Source organism: Syngnathus typhle, linkage group LG3 (assembly GCF_033458585.1).
Source record: "Syngnathus typhle isolate RoL2023-S1 ecotype Sweden linkage group LG3, RoL_Styp_1.0, whole genome shotgun sequence".
Classification (NCBI taxonomy): Eukaryota; Metazoa; Chordata; class Actinopteri; order Syngnathiformes; family Syngnathidae; genus Syngnathus; species Syngnathus typhle.
In genome coordinates this window covers 373823-393011 of record NC_083740.1, presented here as the reverse complement: position 1 = coordinate 393011, position 19189 = coordinate 373823, and the positions used below count along the sequence as shown (strand labels likewise).

At 54.7% G+C, this 19189-nt stretch overlaps 4 protein-coding genes across 6 annotated transcripts; 3 read left to right on the top strand and 1 right to left on the bottom strand.

Annotated features, from left to right (window-relative positions):
• The first annotated feature begins 62 nt into the window (after nucleotides 1-62).
• Nucleotides 63-2653, top strand: wdr83 (WD repeat domain containing 83). 2 transcript variants are annotated; one of them, XM_061275421.1, is made up of 10 exons: nucleotides 63-273; nucleotides 389-526; nucleotides 616-736; nucleotides 847-952; nucleotides 1027-1075; nucleotides 1172-1298; nucleotides 1376-1443; nucleotides 1520-1628; nucleotides 1701-1815; nucleotides 2012-2653. In XM_061275421.1, the coding sequence occupies exons 2-10, from the start codon at nucleotides 421-423 to the stop codon at nucleotides 2180-2182; spliced, it is 972 nt and encodes a 323-aa protein (XP_061131405.1). In that variant the 5' UTR covers nucleotides 63-273; nucleotides 389-420; the 3' UTR covers nucleotides 2183-2653. The 2 variants fall into 2 exon arrangements, with proteins under 2 accessions (XP_061131405.1, XP_061131404.1); XM_061275420.1 differs by having other exon boundaries at nucleotides 65-273; nucleotides 413-526.
• Nucleotides 2398-3973, bottom strand: LOC133151965 (transcription factor IIIA-like). The gene is made up of 2 exons (XM_061275417.1): nucleotides 3497-3973; nucleotides 2398-3401 (listed from the first exon to the last, which is right to left on the bottom strand). The coding sequence occupies exons 1-2, from the start codon at nucleotides 3971-3973 to the stop codon at nucleotides 2811-2813; spliced, it is 1068 nt and encodes a 355-aa protein (XP_061131401.1). The 3' UTR covers nucleotides 2398-2810.
• Nucleotides 3739-7833, top strand: yju2b (YJU2 splicing factor homolog B). Of its 2 annotated transcripts, none has more exons than XM_061275419.1 (10): nucleotides 3739-3880; nucleotides 5024-5082; nucleotides 5153-5206; nucleotides 5300-5382; nucleotides 5530-5585; nucleotides 5658-5718; nucleotides 5798-5940; nucleotides 6173-6345; nucleotides 6596-6737; nucleotides 7091-7833. In XM_061275419.1, exons 2-10 carry the CDS (start codon nucleotides 5080-5082, stop codon nucleotides 7378-7380), a joined length of 1005 nt encoding a protein of 334 aa, XP_061131403.1. In that variant the 5' UTR covers nucleotides 3739-3880; nucleotides 5024-5079; the 3' UTR covers nucleotides 7381-7833. The 2 variants fall into 2 exon arrangements, with proteins under 2 accessions (XP_061131403.1, XP_061131402.1); XM_061275418.1 differs by lacking the exon at nucleotides 3739-3880 and adding an exon at nucleotides 4397-4539.
• A 601-nt stretch (nucleotides 7834-8434) lies between these two features.
• On the top strand, nucleotides 8435-19040 carry c3b.1 (complement component c3b, tandem duplicate 1). Its single transcript, XM_061275426.1, has 45 exons — nucleotides 8435-8540; nucleotides 8821-8835; nucleotides 8929-8964; nucleotides 9069-9131; nucleotides 9454-9489; nucleotides 10085-10274; nucleotides 10383-10548; nucleotides 10694-10764; nucleotides 10829-10920; nucleotides 10994-11076; nucleotides 11141-11228; nucleotides 11331-11433; nucleotides 11510-11624; nucleotides 11782-11897; nucleotides 11962-12102; nucleotides 12205-12420; nucleotides 12506-12697; nucleotides 12794-12949; nucleotides 13014-13143; nucleotides 13210-13278; nucleotides 13357-13629; nucleotides 13694-13973; nucleotides 14065-14150; nucleotides 14458-14597; nucleotides 14694-14903; nucleotides 15089-15149; nucleotides 15239-15322; nucleotides 15396-15599; nucleotides 15672-15747; nucleotides 15824-15986; nucleotides 16061-16171; nucleotides 16240-16393; nucleotides 16507-16688; nucleotides 16762-16917; nucleotides 17048-17107; nucleotides 17175-17265; nucleotides 17386-17437; nucleotides 17545-17632; nucleotides 17713-17802; nucleotides 17899-18004; nucleotides 18087-18176; nucleotides 18263-18346; nucleotides 18422-18502; nucleotides 18561-18708; nucleotides 18777-19040. The coding sequence occupies exons 1-45, from the start codon at nucleotides 8464-8466 to the stop codon at nucleotides 18916-18918; spliced, it is 5367 nt and encodes a 1788-aa protein (XP_061131410.1). The 5' UTR covers nucleotides 8435-8463; the 3' UTR covers nucleotides 18919-19040.
• The last annotated feature ends 149 nt before the right edge of the window (nucleotides 19041-19189 follow it).

The window sequence follows — 19189 nt, the reverse complement described above, 5'->3', positions numbered from 1 at the left end:
TTGGGAAGAAACGTTTGTGAGCTTTTGTTTTGAAAGGTCGCCACCGGGCGTTCTAGCGGAAGTGACATGGTTGATATTTCCGCTCCAACCGCGGAACGAAGAAGACGAGGCAAGCTTCCGGAGTTTCTTCATCGTGCCAATGGGAAATTGCCGCGGTCAAAGTCAGTTCAGTAAAAGCAGCGAGACGTGAGCACGTTTTACGTCGTCTTTGACTTGCAGCAAATTGCCATTACGTTCACCTCCACCATCCATTTCTAACGCCTCAGCTATAGAGTAAGTACATTCGAAATCATGGTTGCATGTGGGCAAAATGGATATCATTATTATTGTCAGCGTCACTATTCAATTTCCCATAGCGCGAAAGCTGCAATGATGTTTCTTCTCACAGCTGGTGTCATTTGACCTTTTCTAGGAAGCACCATGTCATTTGGCCCTCTCCCCAAACCGCAGACCCCCCAGATTCCTCACCATCTGCTCCGAACCATCGACTGTCAGCAGGGAGCCGTCCGAGCGGTGCGCTTCAACGGTGAGCATGGAATCTACAAGGCACTTTGTTCTCGCTCGTTCACCGCCTTGCTGTCACGTGCTTCTATATATTTGTCATGATTCCATCAGTGGATGGCCAGTACGTGCTCTCCTGCGGCGCCGACAAGTCTCTCAAGCTGTGGAGCGGCAGCCGAGGAACGCTGCTCAAGACCTACAGCGGCCACGGCTATGAGGTGCTGGATGCCGACAGGTGAGTCACCGTCAGCCGCCGAATGTGCCCGTTCGTATTCATTGAAGATGCTCAAAAAGCAAATGCAGCTGAACCGCCCTCGGGTGTTCCCGTCCGCTTTGTGCGCGCAGCTCCTTCGACAACAGCAACATTTGCTCGTGCAGTTCCGACAAGACGGTGATCCTTTGGGACGTGGCCACGGGTCAGGTGGCTCGCAAACTTCGAGGGCACGCCGCGGTACGTCTCCGCCTCGCCTCCCTCGTTTTCTTCCCTTCTCCTTTGACCTTTGCTTTTTCTGTTTCACGGAGCAGAAAATCAATTGCGTGCAGTTCAACGAGGAGGCCAGCGTCATCTTGTCGGGTAGGCCGACCGAATCACACGACCCCCCCCCCCGCCCCCCCCTCCGGTCGGGTCACCTCCCGCCGGTTTGATCCAGGCGTCTCGCGTCTGATTCAGGTTCCCTGGACGGGACGGTGCGCTGCTGGGACACCAGGTCCCGCAAGAACGAGCCCATCCAAGTTCTGGATGAGGCGCGAGACAGCGTCAGTAGCCTGAAGGTGTCCAAACACGAGCTGCTCACCGGGTGGGTTTTTTCACAAGGCCGATGCCGGCCGGCCATAGAAGCAACTTTGCTGTAACATTGTCGACAATTGCCTTCAGGTCCGTCGACGGCCGAGTGAGACGTTACGACCTGAGGATGGGAGAGCTCCACGTGGACTTCCTCAACAGTCAGACATCTTTGCGCTTGTCTCGCTGTTGTTTTGTCACCGAGCGTGTCATTTTGCGCCACGTGTTTTCCTTCAGGTCCCATCACATGCGTATGCTTCAGTCAGGACGGCCAGTGCACGCTCAGCTCCAGCCTGGACTCCACCGTCAGACTACTAGATAAGAATACGGGAGAAATGCTGGGAGAGTGAGTGGCGCCCATCTCTGTAGCCGTGCGGCAGGGGCGGCCGTCTCCAGTTGTGCCTTTGCGCCGCCGCAGGTACACGGGACACACCATGAAGGGCTACAAGCTGGAATGCTGCCTGTCCTCCAAAGACACTCACGTGCTAAGCTGCTCCGAGGACGGACACGTCTACTTCTGGGACCTGGTGGAGGTCAGTGGCGAAACTGTTGCTCGTAGCGAGCGCACGCACGCGACGGGGTTAACGCTAGCCAGCGGCCATGCTTCCGAAAAGCGCTGAAATGCAAAAAGGAAACAGCTCCTGGTTAGCGCAGCTTTAGCAACTCACAAGCGTAGCACTCGTGCGGACTTGAATTCTTCGTTCCCATTGCGGTCTCTGCGCGCGGCAGGGTTGTCTGTCATTGAAGCTTCCCGTGGGCCAGGCGGTGGTCCAGTCCTTGTCCTTCCACCCAACGCAGCCGCGTCTCCTCACCGCCAGCCAAGGCCGCGTCCAAGTGTGGGCGGCCGAGCCGGAAGATCCCGACGCAAACGATGACGACGGCGCCGCCGCCGTCGTATAGCGCCTGCACACGTGTGGACTTTTTCCCTTTTGCTTCAACGAACCACGTTGACCCACTGGGACAGATTTGTACGAACGGCAATACATTAGCAGAAGATCAAGGGAGACGTGATCTGATTGGAGGCCCGTAGACCATGTGGCACATTTCATCCAATGACATTTGACCACTTCCCACCGACTCCCCTTTTGTTCATAGGACCTAGGACCACACAATGATTTCATGTTTGAAATTGCTTTATTTGGAACTTCCCTGCCGCATAGCGAAGCGTTTTCCTTTCAACTGGCGGCGTCATCCATGCGCACAAGCTCATTTTCAGTGAGTGTTGTAGGTCCTAATATGGTGAAAATGAATTAAATGAAAAAGATGAATACAATACTTAACTTGTAGCCTATAAATAGAGATACGTCATTTTGATTTCTTTGTATGTCTTGGCATGTGAAGAAATTGACAATAAAGCAGACATTGATGAAATGATGGCCCCACATTGGAGCGGCCCTCCGGGAAAAGTCCCGACTCTCCCGATTAGCCAGCACGTCGTTGGGAGGAGCCGGTCAGTGAACACACTCGCGCATCCTTGTAGAAAAGTCAAATACATTTGGACCATTTACTAACTTTCCAAAGCGTTCATCTACAGCATGAGCGGCGACGTCGGCGCCACCGACAGTTCCTGAGGCTTTTCACCCAACAGGGCCGTGTCCCGCAGGAGATGGAGCAGCTCCAGCGGCTCAGGAGCGTCCCGGGCCTCGGACGCCTCCCGGGTCTCGGACGCCTTCCCTTCAGCCGCCCGGTCGCTGAACCCGCTCAAGCGGGACATCAGTGACCTTGACCTCCTCTTGGGCCGCGCCATCTTCTTCCGCTGCGGGTCGTGCACGACGCCGTGGCGCCGTAGACTCTGCTTCATGGCGAAGGTCCGGCCGCAGCCCGGGTGGTCGCAGGCGAAGGGTCGCAGCCCGTCGTGAAAGGAGCGCAAGTGGCTCTGCAGGTTGAAAAGGGTGGTGAAGGCGCGGCCGCAGTTCACTCGCAAGCACCGGTACACCTGCCGCGTGTCGGCATGCACGCGCCCGTGCTGCTCCAGGAACCAGGCGTCGCGGAAAGCCTTGCCGCATTTCGGACAAAACACTCGAGTTTGGTGCTGCGCCTTGCGGTGCCTCACAAACTCAGTCCAGGTGGCGCCTGTGAAGGTACAGTCCGGCTGGTTGCAGGGGTAGCCTTGATGAACCTTGGACGGACGGCAAAGACAGCAAAGCCTTTAGTGCTCCAGGAGAACTAGTTTAACAGTACCCCTCTTTGTCCCTTTACGAGCTCGCCACTGACCTTGAGGTGTCGCTTGAGGCGGCTCGGGAAGTTGAACCGTAAGCCGCAGCCGTCGTGCGTGCAGGCGTAGGCGGGCAAGTGCGTGTGGTGGCTCTCGGTCATGTGCGCCTTGAGCTGCTGGTGCTTTTTGAACGCGGCGTCGCAGCCCTCCGCCGTGCACGCGTACAACTTGCTCTCCGAGCGAACGGCGTGCATGCGGCCGAAGTGCCGCGCGCAGCCAGACTTGGTGCTGAAAGCTGCCTTGCAACCCTCCGCCGTGCACGCGAAGGGGCGCAGGCCGCTGTGGGTGAGCTGGTGGCGGGCCAGGTGGTGCGGGGTGCAGAAGGACTTTGCGCAGTCTTCTTGCGGACAGGCGTGCGGCCGGACGCCGGTGTGCGAGCAGAGGTGGGCGTCCAGCTTCCATTGCTTGTCGTAGGCCGCCGTGCACGGCACAAATGAGCAGATGTAGCGCTTGCGAGGCCGCGCGGCTCCCTCCATCGACGTTCTACTCACACGGTGTCACGCCGGACGCCATGCGTCTTCCTTCCCGGTTCCCACAATCCTCCGTTCGTTGTTGCGCGTGTCGTCAATTCCGCTAAACGTCACTTACCAGAGATGTTTTGTGAAGAAGAGAGGCCATCGACGACGCACTTACTACGATCAATAAAAACAAAATAGAAAGAAGTGAGAAGAAGAAAAAAGAGTCCCTAATCATGTCAGCCATTTAAGTCCCCTTACGGCCTTGGAGCGTTGAAAAGGAACTCACTCAGACATTGGACTGTTTGCGACAATTCACAGCGATTTACGGCGTCGTCATGCACAACCCGAAGAGCGAAATGACAACAATTCAAAGTGAAATCGTGTTTGGGAATGAGCATGAGCACGTTCACATTTCAGGCCAATTTCCAATGTGTTTGGATGCCTACACCTTTGCGACATGCTCTTATTGAAGAAACCTTTCGTGACGTTTGGAGGACATCGTGCGAAGTAAGCTAGCTAAAGCGAGTTAGCCGCTACGTTCAACAGTTTCACAACACATCTGCTGGTCGTTGACATCATCATTTGTAAGTATTTGAACTTAATATTACACCTAAACGACCTTTAAAAGTGGGCCTATGGCTGGAGTAATCTCGCATTTGCGCCACAATCCCATTGAGAATTCAGTTCGCGTGATTGTTCACTGCTCGCCGTGTTGACGTTACATGTCAGCCAAAACGTTTTATTGGTGTTGCTGCTTTAAATGTCCTTCTTGTTACCACCCTAAACTCCTCATTTAGTCACCACAATGATTGACTTTGAAAGATTGAGTCTTTGAAACGCTACAAGATCATAGCAATTCTCATATACAGTCAAAAAAAAACAAACAAAAAAACACTCTTTAGCCGCCCAATAATTGTAACGAGTCTAAATTAGGTTTGGAGTCTGTTGGCTGTCCCAAAAGGTGCAGAATTCCCGTCTTGGCACCTTCTGGCTCATTATGACTCACAAGTATTGACCTTCCTTCCTTCCTTCCTTCCTTCCTTCCTTCCTTCCTTCCTTCCTTCCTAGACGTAGGCTGAATCTGTGAGCCGTGCAGAGGCGTCGTCGTCGCCGTCGTCGTCAACATGGTGAGATTGGTCACGCTCCAGCCAAGTGTGGATATTTTCCAACACTACAAACTCTTATGTTGTCTTGTAGGGAGAACGAAAAGGAACAAACAAGTACTACCCGCCGGACTTTGACCCGGCTAAGGTGACTAAGATGTTGTTGTTGTTGTTTTTATGAACTATGTTTTTTTGGTTTGTCGCATCGATTGGACATTTGTTTGTTTCTCGTCGTATCCAGCACGGCTCTCTCAATGGCTACCACAAAACACACGCCCTGCGGGAGCGGGCCAGGAAGCTCTCCCAAGGCATCCTCATCATCAGGTTTGTCCATACCCAAAGGCATGCTCTTCATATGGTCACCTCGCATTGTTCCCAAAATGCATTTTCCGTGACTCGGAAGCCTCCGACCACCCACATGTGGCACATCGTGGTCCAAGGTCTTGATTTTTTTTGTCTTTCCGCTTGCAGGTTTGAAATGCCGTACAACATTTGGTGCGACGGCTGCAAGAACCACATCGGCATGGGTACGTAAGCGCTATACCTTATTTTTTTCCACCATCTGGCCCCGTCCGTCCTCACGGTGGATTGTCCTTCAGGCGTCCGGTACAATGCGGAGAAGAAGAAAGTGGGCAACTACTTTACGACGCCCATCTACAGGTGAGCGCAAAGGGGCGCAAGGCTGATGAAATAAATGTCATCACGAAGCTTAACCCGAATTGAAATCCCTCCCCGGCAGATTCCGTATGAAGTGCCACCTGTGCGTCAACTACATCGAGATGCAGACGGACCCGGCCGCCTGCGACTACGTCATCGTCAGCGGCGCCAGCAGGAAGGAGGAGCGATGGGACATGGCCGATAACGAGCAGATACTCACTACCGGTACTTGAGTGGCACTTTTTGCATGCATTTGACACGCTTGTCGAGAGGGAGAGAAAGAACACGGGAGCGACGAGGAACCGAAGACGGGATGAGAGGGGAGGTATGGACAGGAGAAGGGGAAGATGGAAAGAAAGAAAGAAAGAGGGCAGGACTTGAGGATGTCAGAATGAAGCAGGCAAGAAAGGACAGAAAGACAAGGCCAACATGAATGTGGTCGCTGTCTTCCCGCCAGAGCGAGAAGAGAAGGAGAAGCTGGAGACGGACGCCATGTTCAAGCTGGACCACGGCGGCAAGGACAAGGAGAAGCTCAACAAGGCTCTTCCTTCACTTGCGGAGCTGCAGGACTACCGGGCCGCATGGAAGGACGACTTCCAGCTGAACAGCGCCCTGCGCAGGAAGTTCAGGGTAAAGACGAGCAGTATTCCTGCCTTGGGCGCGTGTCGTCTTGAAGGGGCGTGGCCTAATGACTCAGTCATGGATAATCAAAGAATTTCTGCCTCTTAGCAGGCAAGATTCTCACATTTCGGTCGTCCTCCGCCAAAGCTCGCACACGCTTTCCAACCGACGACGTCGTTGGGCAAAGCGCTATTTGTGTGGAGTCCCTGGGGAGCAAAAAGAATGTACGCTGAGGTCGGGCTGTACCTTTACGCCGCAGTTGGAGAAGAAGGGGATTGCGGAGAAAAAGGAGAAGGATGACGCTGTGAGGGCGCGGACCAACCTGAACATCCCGCTCTTGCCTGAGCGCGAGGAGGACAAGAGGCTGGCGGCGCTGCTCAGCTTACAGACGCCGCCTGACTGTGAGTTTCCAAAACACACACAAACTCATGTTCAAGTTTTCCGCCGAGGACCGAGCCCTGTCCAACGCTCCCAATAATTGCCTCGAGTTGCCCCCAAATGGCTGCAATAGAGCAGGATCTTGCAGCAATGGGCCACAAGATGGCGCCAAAGCAATAAAACAGTCCTCAGTTGAGTTTTGTTTTTGGGAGGTTCACTGTATCGTCGAAAACACAAGCATTCTCATTCTTCTCTGTTATGATTTTGACCCGATCCGACTTTATTCTTGAATGAAAAGCTTCACTTTTACAACTGCCGCAAACATCCAGCGCTACGTCAAAGTTGCTTATTTATTCGTGTGCCCGCCCGCACTCAGCTTACGAGGACAAGCAACGCAGCAAACGGGAGGAGATCGCCACACGCTCCTGGTTCAGCTCCACTCCAGGAGGCACCGCTGGCGCCTCGGGCGCAAGCGCCTCCGGGGCTCTGCTCCACAAGCTGGGTCTGCAGGCCAAGGCGGCGGCCGTGGCCAAAGCGCTGGGCGCCCCGCGGACCCCCCTGGTCCGCAGGAAGTCAGACCTCCAGGAACCATCAAGGGCTGAGCAGGACACGGGTTCCGGCTCCCTGGTGCCCTGTTACAGTGACTCGGACTCTGACGGGAAGTGAACCTTATCTGATGACCCCTTGCTACCAGATTGTGGGGATTTCCCTGCGTTCCATTTGGAACAAACGGCACAAACAAATGAAAAAAAAAACACTTTTGCTCCCACTGATTGATTGTTGGGATTATTATTATTTTTTTTACAGTCAGGAAGATGAAGAGCTCGGTCCTGTTTGCAATTTGAAAACCATTGCTGTGGGAAATGACAGAGCAATGTCAAAACACAGACTATTGGTACTTTTTGAATTTGGGGCCGGTCAACATCCCAGTAAGCATGAGTGCACAATGTCCAAGGCCAGATTGTGCAAGTCACCATTTGGTAACCGTGTTCTGGACTTTCCGCCGTTGAGTCACGTTGCTTGTTCAATGTTTGGATTTCCAATGTCAAATGTTTCAAAGGCTTTTTTGAATGTTAGTCCCATTTGAAAACATAGCAAGTAAACGTCTCACTCTGGACAGATTCGGCTTCTTCTTCACCTCGCAGCTTCGACCTGACGCTTGTCAAACGGCGACATTTGACAAAAAAGCTGAGACCAACATATAAATCAATTCCTCATCTTACCTTACCCCAACTAACTTTCTAAATGGACACACACGCGGCGGCCAAATAAAGGCCACTCCGATCGTTTCCCCTGATGAACAAACAAAAGACCTCTCCCGAGATTCGAGGTCAAAGCTCGGAGAGACGTCGCTTTCAAACGAAAAGGTCCTATACGGTACACTCGACAAACGTCCCCCTTTCAAATGGATAAGTCAACCTAGAGATGCCTCCATGTTCCGACCACAGGAGGAAGCAAAATGGCCGCCTCTCAAATAATGTTAGCAAACAACGGCCTAGCGTCTCTTTTTGGAACAAGTGTTTCTCAAAACTCAACAAACCCAAGAGCTTATCCACTGATTCTCCCTGAACTGAAGCTAACGGTAGTAGCTGAGGCAAACAGTGGCAGCTCACCACTGAAATCAAAGTCCACCATTTTGTTGACAAACATTTTCCCGCCTCTCATTGGGGGGGGGGGGGGGGGGGCTCCTGGTGTAGTGTAGTCGAGTTCCCAACCTGGGGGGGTTACAGTCCACTCGAGTCACTCACCATGGCCGGACGGACGTTTCTATGTTGTATGATCATCGCATGCCTTCTGTGCGGCGTGGCCGCGCGGAGCAGCTTCAGGTGAGCTAACACGCTAACTCTAAAGCCAGTGGTGGGCGGTTAAATTTAGTCATTAAAATATGGATTTACCAAGTATTATATTTTAAAAGTCAATATCAGATCAATCAAATCTAAATCCATGTAATCAATGCAAACATGACAGGACTTTTGTTAATGTATCAAAGCTTGGTAAGTTATAAAAAAAACCAAAAAAAGCAGAGGCGCAAATGCACTGCCTGCCACTGGGCAAACACTTGACATCAACAACCACTTTGCTAATCCACCTGTGCGCTCTTTGCAGAAAAAAACTTTCCAGGTAAGTTTTTGGGGCTTTCAAGTGGCGCCCATGCCATGCCATGCCATGCCATGCCATGGCGGCACCATTTGAAATTTTCATTTCCCTGTGCAGAATTCTCAATCCAAAACGAATCTTACAAACGATCGGGTGAGTGACCCCCAAGAACATTTCAAGGCCACACAGGAGGTTGATGGCTTCATAACCAACCTTTTTTTTTGTCTGTCATGCTAACGGGCTCACTTTGCTTTCAGGGTGATTAAGAAGAAGGACCCGGCGCCGCCGCCGCCACCGCCGCCGCCTCCACCGCCTCCAAGGTCCGCTTCAAACCACCACACCCAGAGACTTTTTTTTCCTCTCACTGACATGTGATCAACGTTTCCAAGAAGGAGTGGAGCGCTTTACAAGCCCTAGGCTTCGTCTCCCTCCTTGCACAGTTATTGATATAATAATATGTGCTAAACAATAAACTAAACTAAGTAGGATTAGAGAGAAGGTCTTTTATTTTGAGTTTTAACGGTAGTCCACATGCAGTAAGATCACAGAGGATAGCTTGGTCATCACATGTGGCGCCACTAAAAATACACCTGTGTTTGCGTATCCATTTGTTTTTTTTTAATAATGTAGCTTTCTTTTCAGAATTCCACAGGAGCCACCAGTGGTAGACTTTCCCAGGTATGTTGTCCATCACGCCGCTCTCCTGAAAACATTTCTGTCCTTCAAAACCAAAGCCAATGTGAATGTGGTGAGGCAGAGCAGAACAGAGCAGAGCAGCTCGTGCATGGAAAAGGTCATTCATTTCTGGATGAGGTCAAACAAAAATCAAGTCAAATATCAACAATAGTTTTTGAACATTGCCGATCGTAATGCTTCAGATCTGTAAATAAATATCTGTTTGATCAAATAAACGGAGAAATAAAAGTGCATATTATTAAGTACATTTAATCAAATGAATGCAATACAAGATGGATTCATCTTTCTTTGCTGCTTTTCTTTTATTAACAGTAATAGATTTACCTATATGTATATCCTTTCAAAAGTGAATAACTGATATTTTGGAACAATATGTTAAGAATATGCAATTCCATTTCTAGTAAGTTTGAGAAGCGGGAAAACATGTCGAATGTCATTTTTGTTTTTTTTAATGTTACACTCGATCAACTACCTGATGATGTCATGAGATCAAGTTGATTGATTGTTTGATTGATCTATCTCGGCAAATATGATAGCGGACTGTTGCTAATGAAAATGCTTCAATTCATCACTTGAGGTTTACCCTGGTGGCTCCGGACCTGCTGAGGACCGACAGCCCGGAGAACATCTACCTGCAGGCGGAAAGCATCGACAGCCCCGTGGAGGTGCTCGTCACCGTGACCGACTTCACCAAGACCAACATGCTCTTCACAGACACCGTCACGCTGGATCGGAGCAACGGCTTCCACGCCCTCAAGTCTGTCCAGGTTGTTGCAAATTCAAAGGCGGGATGCATCTGAAGCTCCGCGCCGGGCAAATGCGTGAAGAAGACGGCGGCGGCGGCTCGTTCTTTCAACAATCTCGTTGGGCTTCAGATTCCCTCCGACCCGTTGAATCGCGACGAGGCAAAGAACAAGTACGTGATAGTGAAGGTGAAATTCGGAGACCACCACGTGGAGGAGCGGACCGTCCTGGTGTCCTTCCACTCCGGGTACATCTTCATCCAGACGGACAAGCCCATCTACAACCCCGGAGACGAGGGTACACGCCCAATCCCATCGATATTGCCCATTGCAATTGATGGCCCTGTGCTTATTTATTCCTTCATTGATTTACTTGTTTCTTTTTTTTTTTCTTGATTTGTCTTGATGATGGATGGATTGATTTGCGTTTGCGCCTTCCTCAGTGCGCCTGCGGGCGTTTGTGTCGTCGCTCTCCTTCAAGGCTTCCAACAGCTCTCTGACGGTCGACATCCAGGTGGGCAAAATGCCTGGGTGAACTGGGCCCGCAGAAGGGGTTTTGATTTGTGCGCTTCTGACAGAACCCGGAAGGAGTGGTGCTCAAGCAGGTCCTGAGGACCAGGGCTTCTTCCGGCGTCTTTTCCGACTCGTTTTACCTCACGGAAATGGCCAAGTAGGTCGTTTGAAATTGCAATCTCCAGATCCGCTCCAGAGGAGAAGCGTCACGGCTCGAAATGTCTCCGCAGTGAGGGCATGTGGAAGGTGATTGCCAAGTTTGACCACTGGCAGCAGAACACCTTCACCTCCCACTTTGAGGTGAAGAAATACGGTACGTGCGCCTTTTGCCAGCGCCGTTGTCGGTCCCGGCTTTTGACGGGCGCCTTCCGCTGCAGTGCTGCCTGCCTTCAACCTGACCTTGGTTCCAAGCAAGTCCTTCCTGACTCTGGATGACAACGAACTGGAGGTGGAGGTCTGGGCCAGGTACACGCAAATAACACCTTTGGCGAGAAATGCGGCGCCCTTGTTGCGTCGAAACACAAAGCGGCGCTCCATGCCAAGTGTGTTCTCTCAATCCGGTCGCAGGTACTTATACGGGGAGCCGGTTCAGGGGACGGCCTACGTGACGTTTGGCCTGAACGTCAACAAGGAGATGAGAAGGTTGCCTTCGGTCAAGCAGGTGTCAAATGTGAGTGGCTCGGGTCCAGCCGGACGGCGGCCGAAAACGGCGTCCGGCTCAGGTTCTCCTTCTCCATTCCATTTAGCTGGAGGGCGGCGTGGTCAAGCTGAGCATGGACGAGCTGAAGGCGGCCTACCCCGACGTCGGGACTTTGCTGGGGAACACCATCTACGTCAAAGCGTCTGTTCTCACCAAGACGGGTAAGGACGCCAACGGTTTCAGAGAAACCAAGAAGACTTTGCAGCGTTTCGGTCAGCTCGAGGTTTTTGGAGACCGGATCGCAAGCTCCAGATGTTCAGCTTTTAACATTTGACGAAGCGCTTTGCGTTGATGGACTTTATTTTTGGCCACGTGCAGGCAGTGACCTGGTGGAAGCTGAGAAGACGGGCATCAAGATTGTCGACTCTCCTTACGTCCTGACCTTTAAAGACACGGTCAAATACTTCAAACCGGGACTCCCCTTTGACTTCACCGTAAGTTTGTCTTTGCGTTCATCGGCCCGGAACCTCGGCGTGAAAATGTGCACCCGTGTTCCAGATCCAAGTGAGCCACCACGACGGTTCCCCGGCCCGCAACGTCCCGGTGAAGGTGAACCTCCTGCAGGATCCCGTGATGGTCAGCTCGGGCACGGCCAGGCTCACCGCCAACATGCCCAAAAGTCAGAGCCAAGCCCTGGTGGTAAGAACTTTGGAGCGGGCCCATGACCCGGCTGGCCCCAGTGGCAGCTTTGGGGCTTCTGCCCTCAGACGGACGGCGTGACGGTTGCGTTTGCGCCTTCAGGCCGAGACCCAGCAGGCCGACCTCGGGGCCCAGCGGCAGGCCAAAGCCCAAATGCTCCTGTCGCCGTACGCCAGCTTCTCCCCGCACAGCCCCAACTACTTGTACATCTCCAGCAGCAGCAACGCGGCGTCTCCGGGCGACACGCTGGCTCTCACCTTCACCGTCCAAACGGCCGAGCAGAACGTCCGGCAACACCTCAAGCACATCAGCTACCTGGTCCGAGTCCAGCCATCTTGCTCGTCATTTCTTTTCTGACTTGCAATTTTCCCATTGCGATGTTTGTGGCCGGCCGGCTGGCCAGGTGATGAACAAAGGCCGGTTGGTGGAAGCTCAGCGAGTGGACGTGAGCGGTCAGCTGGTGACCAGCGCGCGAGTGGCGGTGACGGCCGACTTGATGCCGTCCTTCCGCGTGGTGGCCTTCTACAGCCTGCCCACCCAGGAGGTGGTGGCCGACTCCATCTGGGTGGACGTGACCTCGTCCTGCCTCCCAGATGTAAGTGGGCAACGGCCCGCCCGCCCGCCCGCCTTCCAATTGACAGCAAAGAAAGAAAACGTTCAAAGATTTTGTCTTGTGAAATGTCGTCGCCAGCTGAGCGTGGGCCCGGTCGGCGTCGGGCCGCCATACTACACGCCGGGCAAGAACTTGCGGCTGCGGCTCCGAGGCCCGCCGGGGGCCGGCGTCAGCCTGCTGGCCGTGGACAACTCTGTGTTTCTGCTCAAGAAGGAGCGACTGACGCAGAGCAAGGTCAGCTCAGCTCGGGTCGGGCCTGGCCGAATCAAGTCACCCATCTGCTGCTTTTTCCGCCCAGGTGTGGGAGACGGTGGAGCGAGGCGACTTGGGCTGCACCCGCGGGGGCGGCGGCGACGCCAGGAGGCTCTTTGGGGACGCCGGCCTGCTCTACGCATCCAGCACCGGAGTCAGAACCGACACCAGGAAAGGTCAGGGCTCACTCACGGCCAGGCTAATGGTCAAGGCTAACCACGTCAACTGGCCTCTCTCGTTAGACTTGCGCTGCCCCGTCAGCACCAGGAGGAGGCGCTCTGCTCAACTTTTGCAGAGGAAAGCTCAGCTGGGTGCGTTTGCTTGCTTGCCCGCCCGCCCCTGTGTGGTCGTTCTCGACAGTGCCAATGTGTTTTTTTGTCTCTTCTCAGAGAGTCACTACAAGGAGAAGGTGTCGCATCGCTGCTGCAACGACGGCCTTCGGGCCGTGCGCATGCCGTACTCGTGCACGCGGCGCTCCCTCTACATCACCGAGGGCTGGGAGTGCATCCGGGCCTTCCGCTTCTGCTGCGCCAGCTACCGAGGCGAAGCGCTGGACACGGAGATGCCCAGCACGCCGCCGCCGCCCACCACCACCCCGCTGCCGCCCACCACCACCCCCCGACCCGTCCCCACTCGCCTCCACCTCGGCAGAGATATCTTTGGTAAATCGTCATTCGCGATTGTCATTTCTTCTTCCTTCCTTCCTTAACGGACTTACTCTGGCAGATTGGGGAGGGAGGCGCACGGTGGAAGTTGTCGCCTACAGCGACGCCCACAAGACCTTGTCGCCCAGGGTTTACGCCAGGGGATCCGCCATCGCCAAGGAGACCCAAGTCCTCGCCCAACACGAGCCAGCGGAGCGCTTTGAGGAGGGAGACGACGAGTACCTGGAGGAAGAGGAGGAGGAGGTGTACCTGGAGGAGCGGGACGTGTACCTGCGCTTTCGCTTCTACGAGTCGTGGCTGTGGACCGAGGTCCGGCTGCCCGATCAGGCCGACGCTGACGGGTGAGCCGGAATGGCGGCAAAGCAAACGTGAGCTTTGACCCGGTGTTTACTGAAAAGCCGGCGCCTGCATGCGTGCGTGCGTGCGTGTCAGGTTGGCGTCGGCCGAGCTGAGCCAGCCTCTGCCCGACAGCATCACCGAATGGGGCGTCCTGGCCGTCAGCTCCTCGCCAAACACCGGTAACCACGTGGCTTCGTTTCAATCTCGTCGTGGGTTTGGGCTATACTCAATGTTGTTGTTTTTTCTAAAAATGCCATTTGCATTATTTCACAATTTCTTCATTTCATACCGATGTTTCCTGAATGGCTTTTGGAAAGTGGGCCAATTTTCATCAGGAATTTGAAGTCTGTCCTGAAAGTTCACCTCAACATTTCTTATTTATTTCATGCCGTTTGTCCGGCTCATCATCCATGGTGATTATTGAATGATTTCCGCTCTGAATTCTGACTTTATTTTTTTTGGTTGGATTTGCCCGCGGCCCGCCAGGTTTCTGCGTGGCCGAGCCGTACAACATCAAGGCGTGGAAGCGCTTCTTCGTGGACTTGAAGCTTCCGTACTCGGTGGCCAGGAACGAGCAGGTGGAGATTAAAGCCGTCATCCACAACTACGGAGACGACGACCTGCACGTAGGTCTCGGCGCCGTCACGAAGGAAGAAGGAAAAGCTTTCGCCTCTGACCCTCGCCCGCCCCCGTTAACCCTACCCCCACCCCTCCCCCCGCAGGTGCGGGTAGTGCTGATGAAGACAGAAGGCATGTGCAGCGTGGCCTTCCGTGAGCGTCACACTCAGGAAGTCACGCTGGCGGCGGGCACGTCCAAGGCGGTGGCCTACACCATCATGCCCCTGGCGGTGGGCCGCCTCCCCATCGAGGTGATGGCGGTGGCCCGGGACTCCATGGGCGGAGACCGCGTGCAGAAACTCCTGCGGGTGGTGGTGAGCGAGCCGCTTGGCTGCAAATCGTTTCTCCACATTGACTCCAATTCATGGAGATCAACCTCATCCTCCTACATTTAGCCGCCAATCCAATTTGGCCATTCAAATTGTTTTCCGAAATGTCTGAGAATTCCTCCGTTTATTTGATTGCATTTTCAATCTGTTGCCAATTTGCACCCAAACAGATGGACGGCGTCCAAAAGACCAAAGTCTGGAGTGCCGTCTTGAACCCGGCGGCCGAAGGAGGTGTGGGCCTTTCACTCACCCGTGACCATTTGCCAATGCTGTTGAAAAGGACAGCTTTTTTGGATTTTTGCGTCGTCCCTTTCGCACAGGTAAGCAGAGCGTCCGGGTGGGCAAGGTGGAACTGGAGGGCGTGGTGCCAAACTCCACGCCAGAAACCTTCATCAACGTACGAGGTCAGGCGCCGCTCGGCGGACGGCGGACCAACTGTGGCCACGTGACGTCTGGAGCCTCTCCCTCCTCCCCCAGGGAACGTGTTGGCCGACAGCATCGACAACTCCATCGCCGACGACTCGCTGGCGTCTCTGATCCGCATGCCGGGCGGCTGCGTGGAGCAGAACCTGGCCACCATCACGCTGCCGCTCATCGCCACCGTCTACCTGGAGAAGACTGACGACTGGGAGGCGGTGGGGGTGGAGCGCAAGGCCGACGCCCTCAAATACATCAGGAGAGGTCCGCGGGGGGCGGGGCTTCTGCTCGGACAGACTAGCGTCACAATGTCTTTCTTCTCTGTGTTGCCTTCAGGCTATAAGAACCAGCTGGTCTACAAGAAGAGCGAAGGCTCCTACCCCCCCTACAGGAGGGAGGGCGCAAGCACCTGGTAGAGGGCAGCTACACGGCCGCACGTACGCATCTTAATGGGAAAATGACAAAGCACCTCCTTGTGCGGCACGCAGGATCACGGCGTACGTGGTGAAGGTGTTCTCCATGGCCTACTCGGTCATCGGCGTGGACCCGCAGCAAGTGTGCGACCCGCTGGGCTTCCTGGTGCGCAACAAGCTCCGAATGCCCGACGGACGCTTTGTGGAGGACAACCCCGTCTACAGCACCACCATGACTGTAAGATGCGCCGGCCAGGCTGGGAATCCAGGCTCGGGCGTGGGGGGTGCTGGTTACGTCTCCTGTCCTTTTAGGGCGGCGTGCGCGGCGACGACCCCGAGATCACGCTGACGGCGTTTGTCCTCATCGCCTTGGCCGAGGCCAAGCAGACGGGAATCCAATGCAGCCAGCAAAGTCTGCAGGAGGTGGGTCACGTCCGTCGGCTCACTCACTCGCTCAGAGGCCGCTCTAAGCCGGCGCTCGCCCCCTACAGGAGGCCATCATCAGCGCAGCGGCCTTCCTGGGGAAGGCGCTGGCAACGACAGGCCGGCGGCCGTACACGGTGGCCATCGCTTCCTACGCGCTGGCCTCGGCAGGAAGAGACCCCGAGCGCACCGCGGCGCAGCTCCTCGCGGCGTCTCCCGACGGTTGGGAAGCTTGATTTCCGTCATTAGCATATTGGCATGAAGCTAGAAGACGTTTAGCGAGAGGATTGGCCCAGTGTTGGGATTCCAAAAAAGTCCAGTTTGCCCGCCTGCAGGCAGCCACTGGCCAGACGCTCACAATCATCTGTTCTCGCTGGAGGCGAGCGCTTACGCCTTGCTGGCCTTGGTCAAGATGGCTCGCATGCCGGAGGCCGCCAAAGTTTTCCAGTGGATCAACGGCCAGCGCAGGCTGGGCGGAGGCTACGGTTCTACTCAGGAAAGGCTTACGTTTTCCTCAGTAATTCAATCCAAACCAAACGGTTTCCATAGGCCATTTCTTTCAAACTACTCTTTCTTCTCTTTGACGCCAGGCCACCATGGTAGTGCTGCAGGCGCTCTCCGAGTACCTGATGAAGTCTCGGGTCACCAGAGACCTCACCCTGAACGTGGACGTCAAGATGACGGGCCGACGAGACGTCCGGTACCATTTCGACGCCAGGACCGCCTACGCCGCCCACTCGTCACGGGTGAGAAACGCAAACAGGACAGGACAGGATAGGGCGGGGCGGGACTGAACAGGAGAGTACAGGTGCACTGGTGCTAAGACCTTTCAGTGCAGTGTTATTATGCCGGCCTGCTTTGTGTGGTTCTCCACAGCTTCCGGCTAATCTGGACCTGACGGTGGAGGCCACAGGCAGCGGGCAGGGGATACTGGAGGTAAGAGGTGGCTGCCGCCGACGCCGAGGTGGCTGCCGCCGACGCATCTGTCAACTGGTGACTCCAGGTGGTGACATACTACAACCAGCTGCATGAGGTGGACCAAAAGACACCTTGCCAAAACTTTGAGCTCAGTGTCCACCTTGAGGAATCCAGCGGTGAGCGGCTTTATGCTACTCAAATGTTACCCTGTGATGGTCCCGTGCGTTAGCATGCTTACAACTGCCTTACATCAAACCATTCAATTCAACTTCTTTTTTTTTTTTGAACTGCTACAGAAAAGCCCCCAGCAGATGTTGAGAAGTCCTACGTGATGACCATCAAAGTCAGGTGAGAGCCCCCGTCGGAAGGTTCCGGCACCTCGGGAGAACCAAACACGGCAACGCCGTGATGAAGCAGCTCCTGACAACCCGATCAAATGTGTCGGCTGGGCACAGGGCGTTAGGGTCCAGTGACCTCAGGATGGTGGTGCTGGACGTTAGCCTGCCCACGGGCTTCACCCCCGAAAACTCGGACCTGGAGACGGTACACCTCTATTTTTCTTTTTTTTCCGTAAAAGAGCGCTAGCATTATTGTTGCTACTGCTGACGCCAAACTGCCTTCAGCTGTCCAATTCGGTGGACCGCTACATCAACAACTTCAAGATGGTGGACAACCTCAGCGACAGGGGCTCCCTCTTCATCCACTTCTTCAAGGTACGCGGCCCAATCGGAAGCGGGCGCTCCGACCCGGTCCCTTCCGGTCGCGGCGCCGGGCCGGGCTCACTCGGTGTGCTCTTCTTCTGGGCTCAGGTGTCCCACAAGGAACCGGAAATCCTGATCTTCAGACTCCAGCAGAACTTCAAAGTGGGCCTCCTGCAGCCCTCCTCGGTCACCGTGTACGAGTACTACAACCCCGGTACGGCTCGGCTCGGCTTCCAATTGAAGCAATTGTTACATTCATGATGTCTCGAATAAATCCCAATATTTGTCGGCGTTAGACCAGCGCTGCACTAAGACCTACGAGCCCCCTCGGGACCAGGAGCATCTGACGCACATCTGCAAGGACAACATCTGCCGCTGCACGCAGGGTAAAGTAAAGGCCCGCTCGCAAAGCCAGACGGGGCGGGGCGGGGCTCGCCGACCCGCTAAGCCTTTTGCGGACTGGTCTGCGCAGGCGACTGCTGCGTGGCCAAAACAGACGAGGAGCGCTTTGGTGCCGGCGAAAGGGAGGCCTTTGCCTGCAAGTCGCTGCACCACGGTACTTCCCAGACGCTTGCACAATGCTAGCGTCTCCCCGAATCACAAGCCACCTTTGCCCCTTGTTTGCCGTCAGTTTTCCTGGTCAAGGTTTTGAGCGTCCAACAGAGCTACTACGACAACTACGAGCTGGAGATAGTACGAGTCGTCAAACTGGGTGAGTGGGAGTGCGGGGGCGGGGGCTGAGGGACACCACTTAGCGGGTGCGCTTGCAGGCGTGGAGGCGGGAGTGAAGGCGGGTCAGCGCAGGACCTTTGTGTCCCACGCCGGCTGCAGGGACGGCTTGGCCCTGGTGGTGGGCTCCCAATACCTGCTGATGGGACCCAAGGAGGAGCGCTGGCAGGTGGACACGGACAACGGCAGGTAAGTCCGCCTGAGCGCCAGCGTGCGTTGGCCGAAAACCCAATCGCTGCACGTTTGTGCCTCGCCAGCTTGGTGTACACGTTGGGGGCGGGCACGTGGCTGGAGCGCTGGCCGTCGCCCGAGCAATGCGGCGGCGAAACGCTGCGGGACAAATGCGCCGAGCTGGCCGCCACCGCCGCCGAGCTGTCGCTCAACGCGTGTCGCTTGTGAGACGCTCGACGACGTCAACGGGACTTTTTTGTCTTACTTTTGTGCCGCCCGCCGGCCCCTTCAAAATGGCAAATGAGCACTTGGGCACATCCGCTCCAATAAAAGCCTCCCATCAAGAAGCATCATTGCTTGCCGATGAAAAGTCCACACACCCCGACTCGCACTCCGACGGTTAAATTGGGGGCCGCTCATTCACCTCACACGTCGGTCACTTAGCAAAGAGTTTACTTACCACTTTAAATCTTTTTAAATGACAACTTTTCCTAAAAGC

Coding starts and splice junctions, on each gene's coding strand:
- wdr83 (XM_061275421.1), top strand. CDS start 421: ATGTCATTTGGCCCTCTCCCCAAACCGCAGACCCCCCAGATTCCTCAC. Junction 737..846: donor GAGGTGCTGGATGCCGACAG/GTGAGTCACCGT, acceptor TTGTGCGCGCAG/CTCCTTCGACAACAGCAACA. Junction 1,629..1,700: donor ACGGGAGAAATGCTGGGAGA/GTGAGTGGCGCC, acceptor GCGCCGCCGCAG/GTACACGGGACACACCATGA.
- LOC133151965 (XM_061275417.1), bottom strand. CDS start 3,973: ATGGAGGGAGCCGCGCGGCCTCGCAAGCGCTACATCTGCTCATTTGTG. Junction 3,402..3,496: donor GCCTCAAGCGACACCTCAAG/GTCAGTGGCGAG, acceptor CGTCCGTCCAAG/GTTCATCAAGGCTACCCCTG.
- yju2b (XM_061275419.1), top strand. Junction 5,207..5,299: donor CGGACTTTGACCCGGCTAAG/GTGACTAAGATG, acceptor CGTCGTATCCAG/CACGGCTCTCTCAATGGCTA. Junction 6,738..7,090: donor CTTACAGACGCCGCCTGACT/GTGAGTTTCCAA, acceptor GCCCGCACTCAG/CTTACGAGGACAAGCAACGC.
- c3b.1 (XM_061275426.1), top strand. CDS start 8,464: ATGGCCGGACGGACGTTTCTATGTTGTATGATCATCGCATGCCTTCTG. Junction 11,434..11,509: donor CGGTCAAGCAGGTGTCAAAT/GTGAGTGGCTCG, acceptor CATTCCATTTAG/CTGGAGGGCGGCGTGGTCAA. Junction 14,151..14,457: donor CAGCTCCTCGCCAAACACCG/GTAACCACGTGG, acceptor GCGGCCCGCCAG/GTTTCTGCGTGGCCGAGCCG.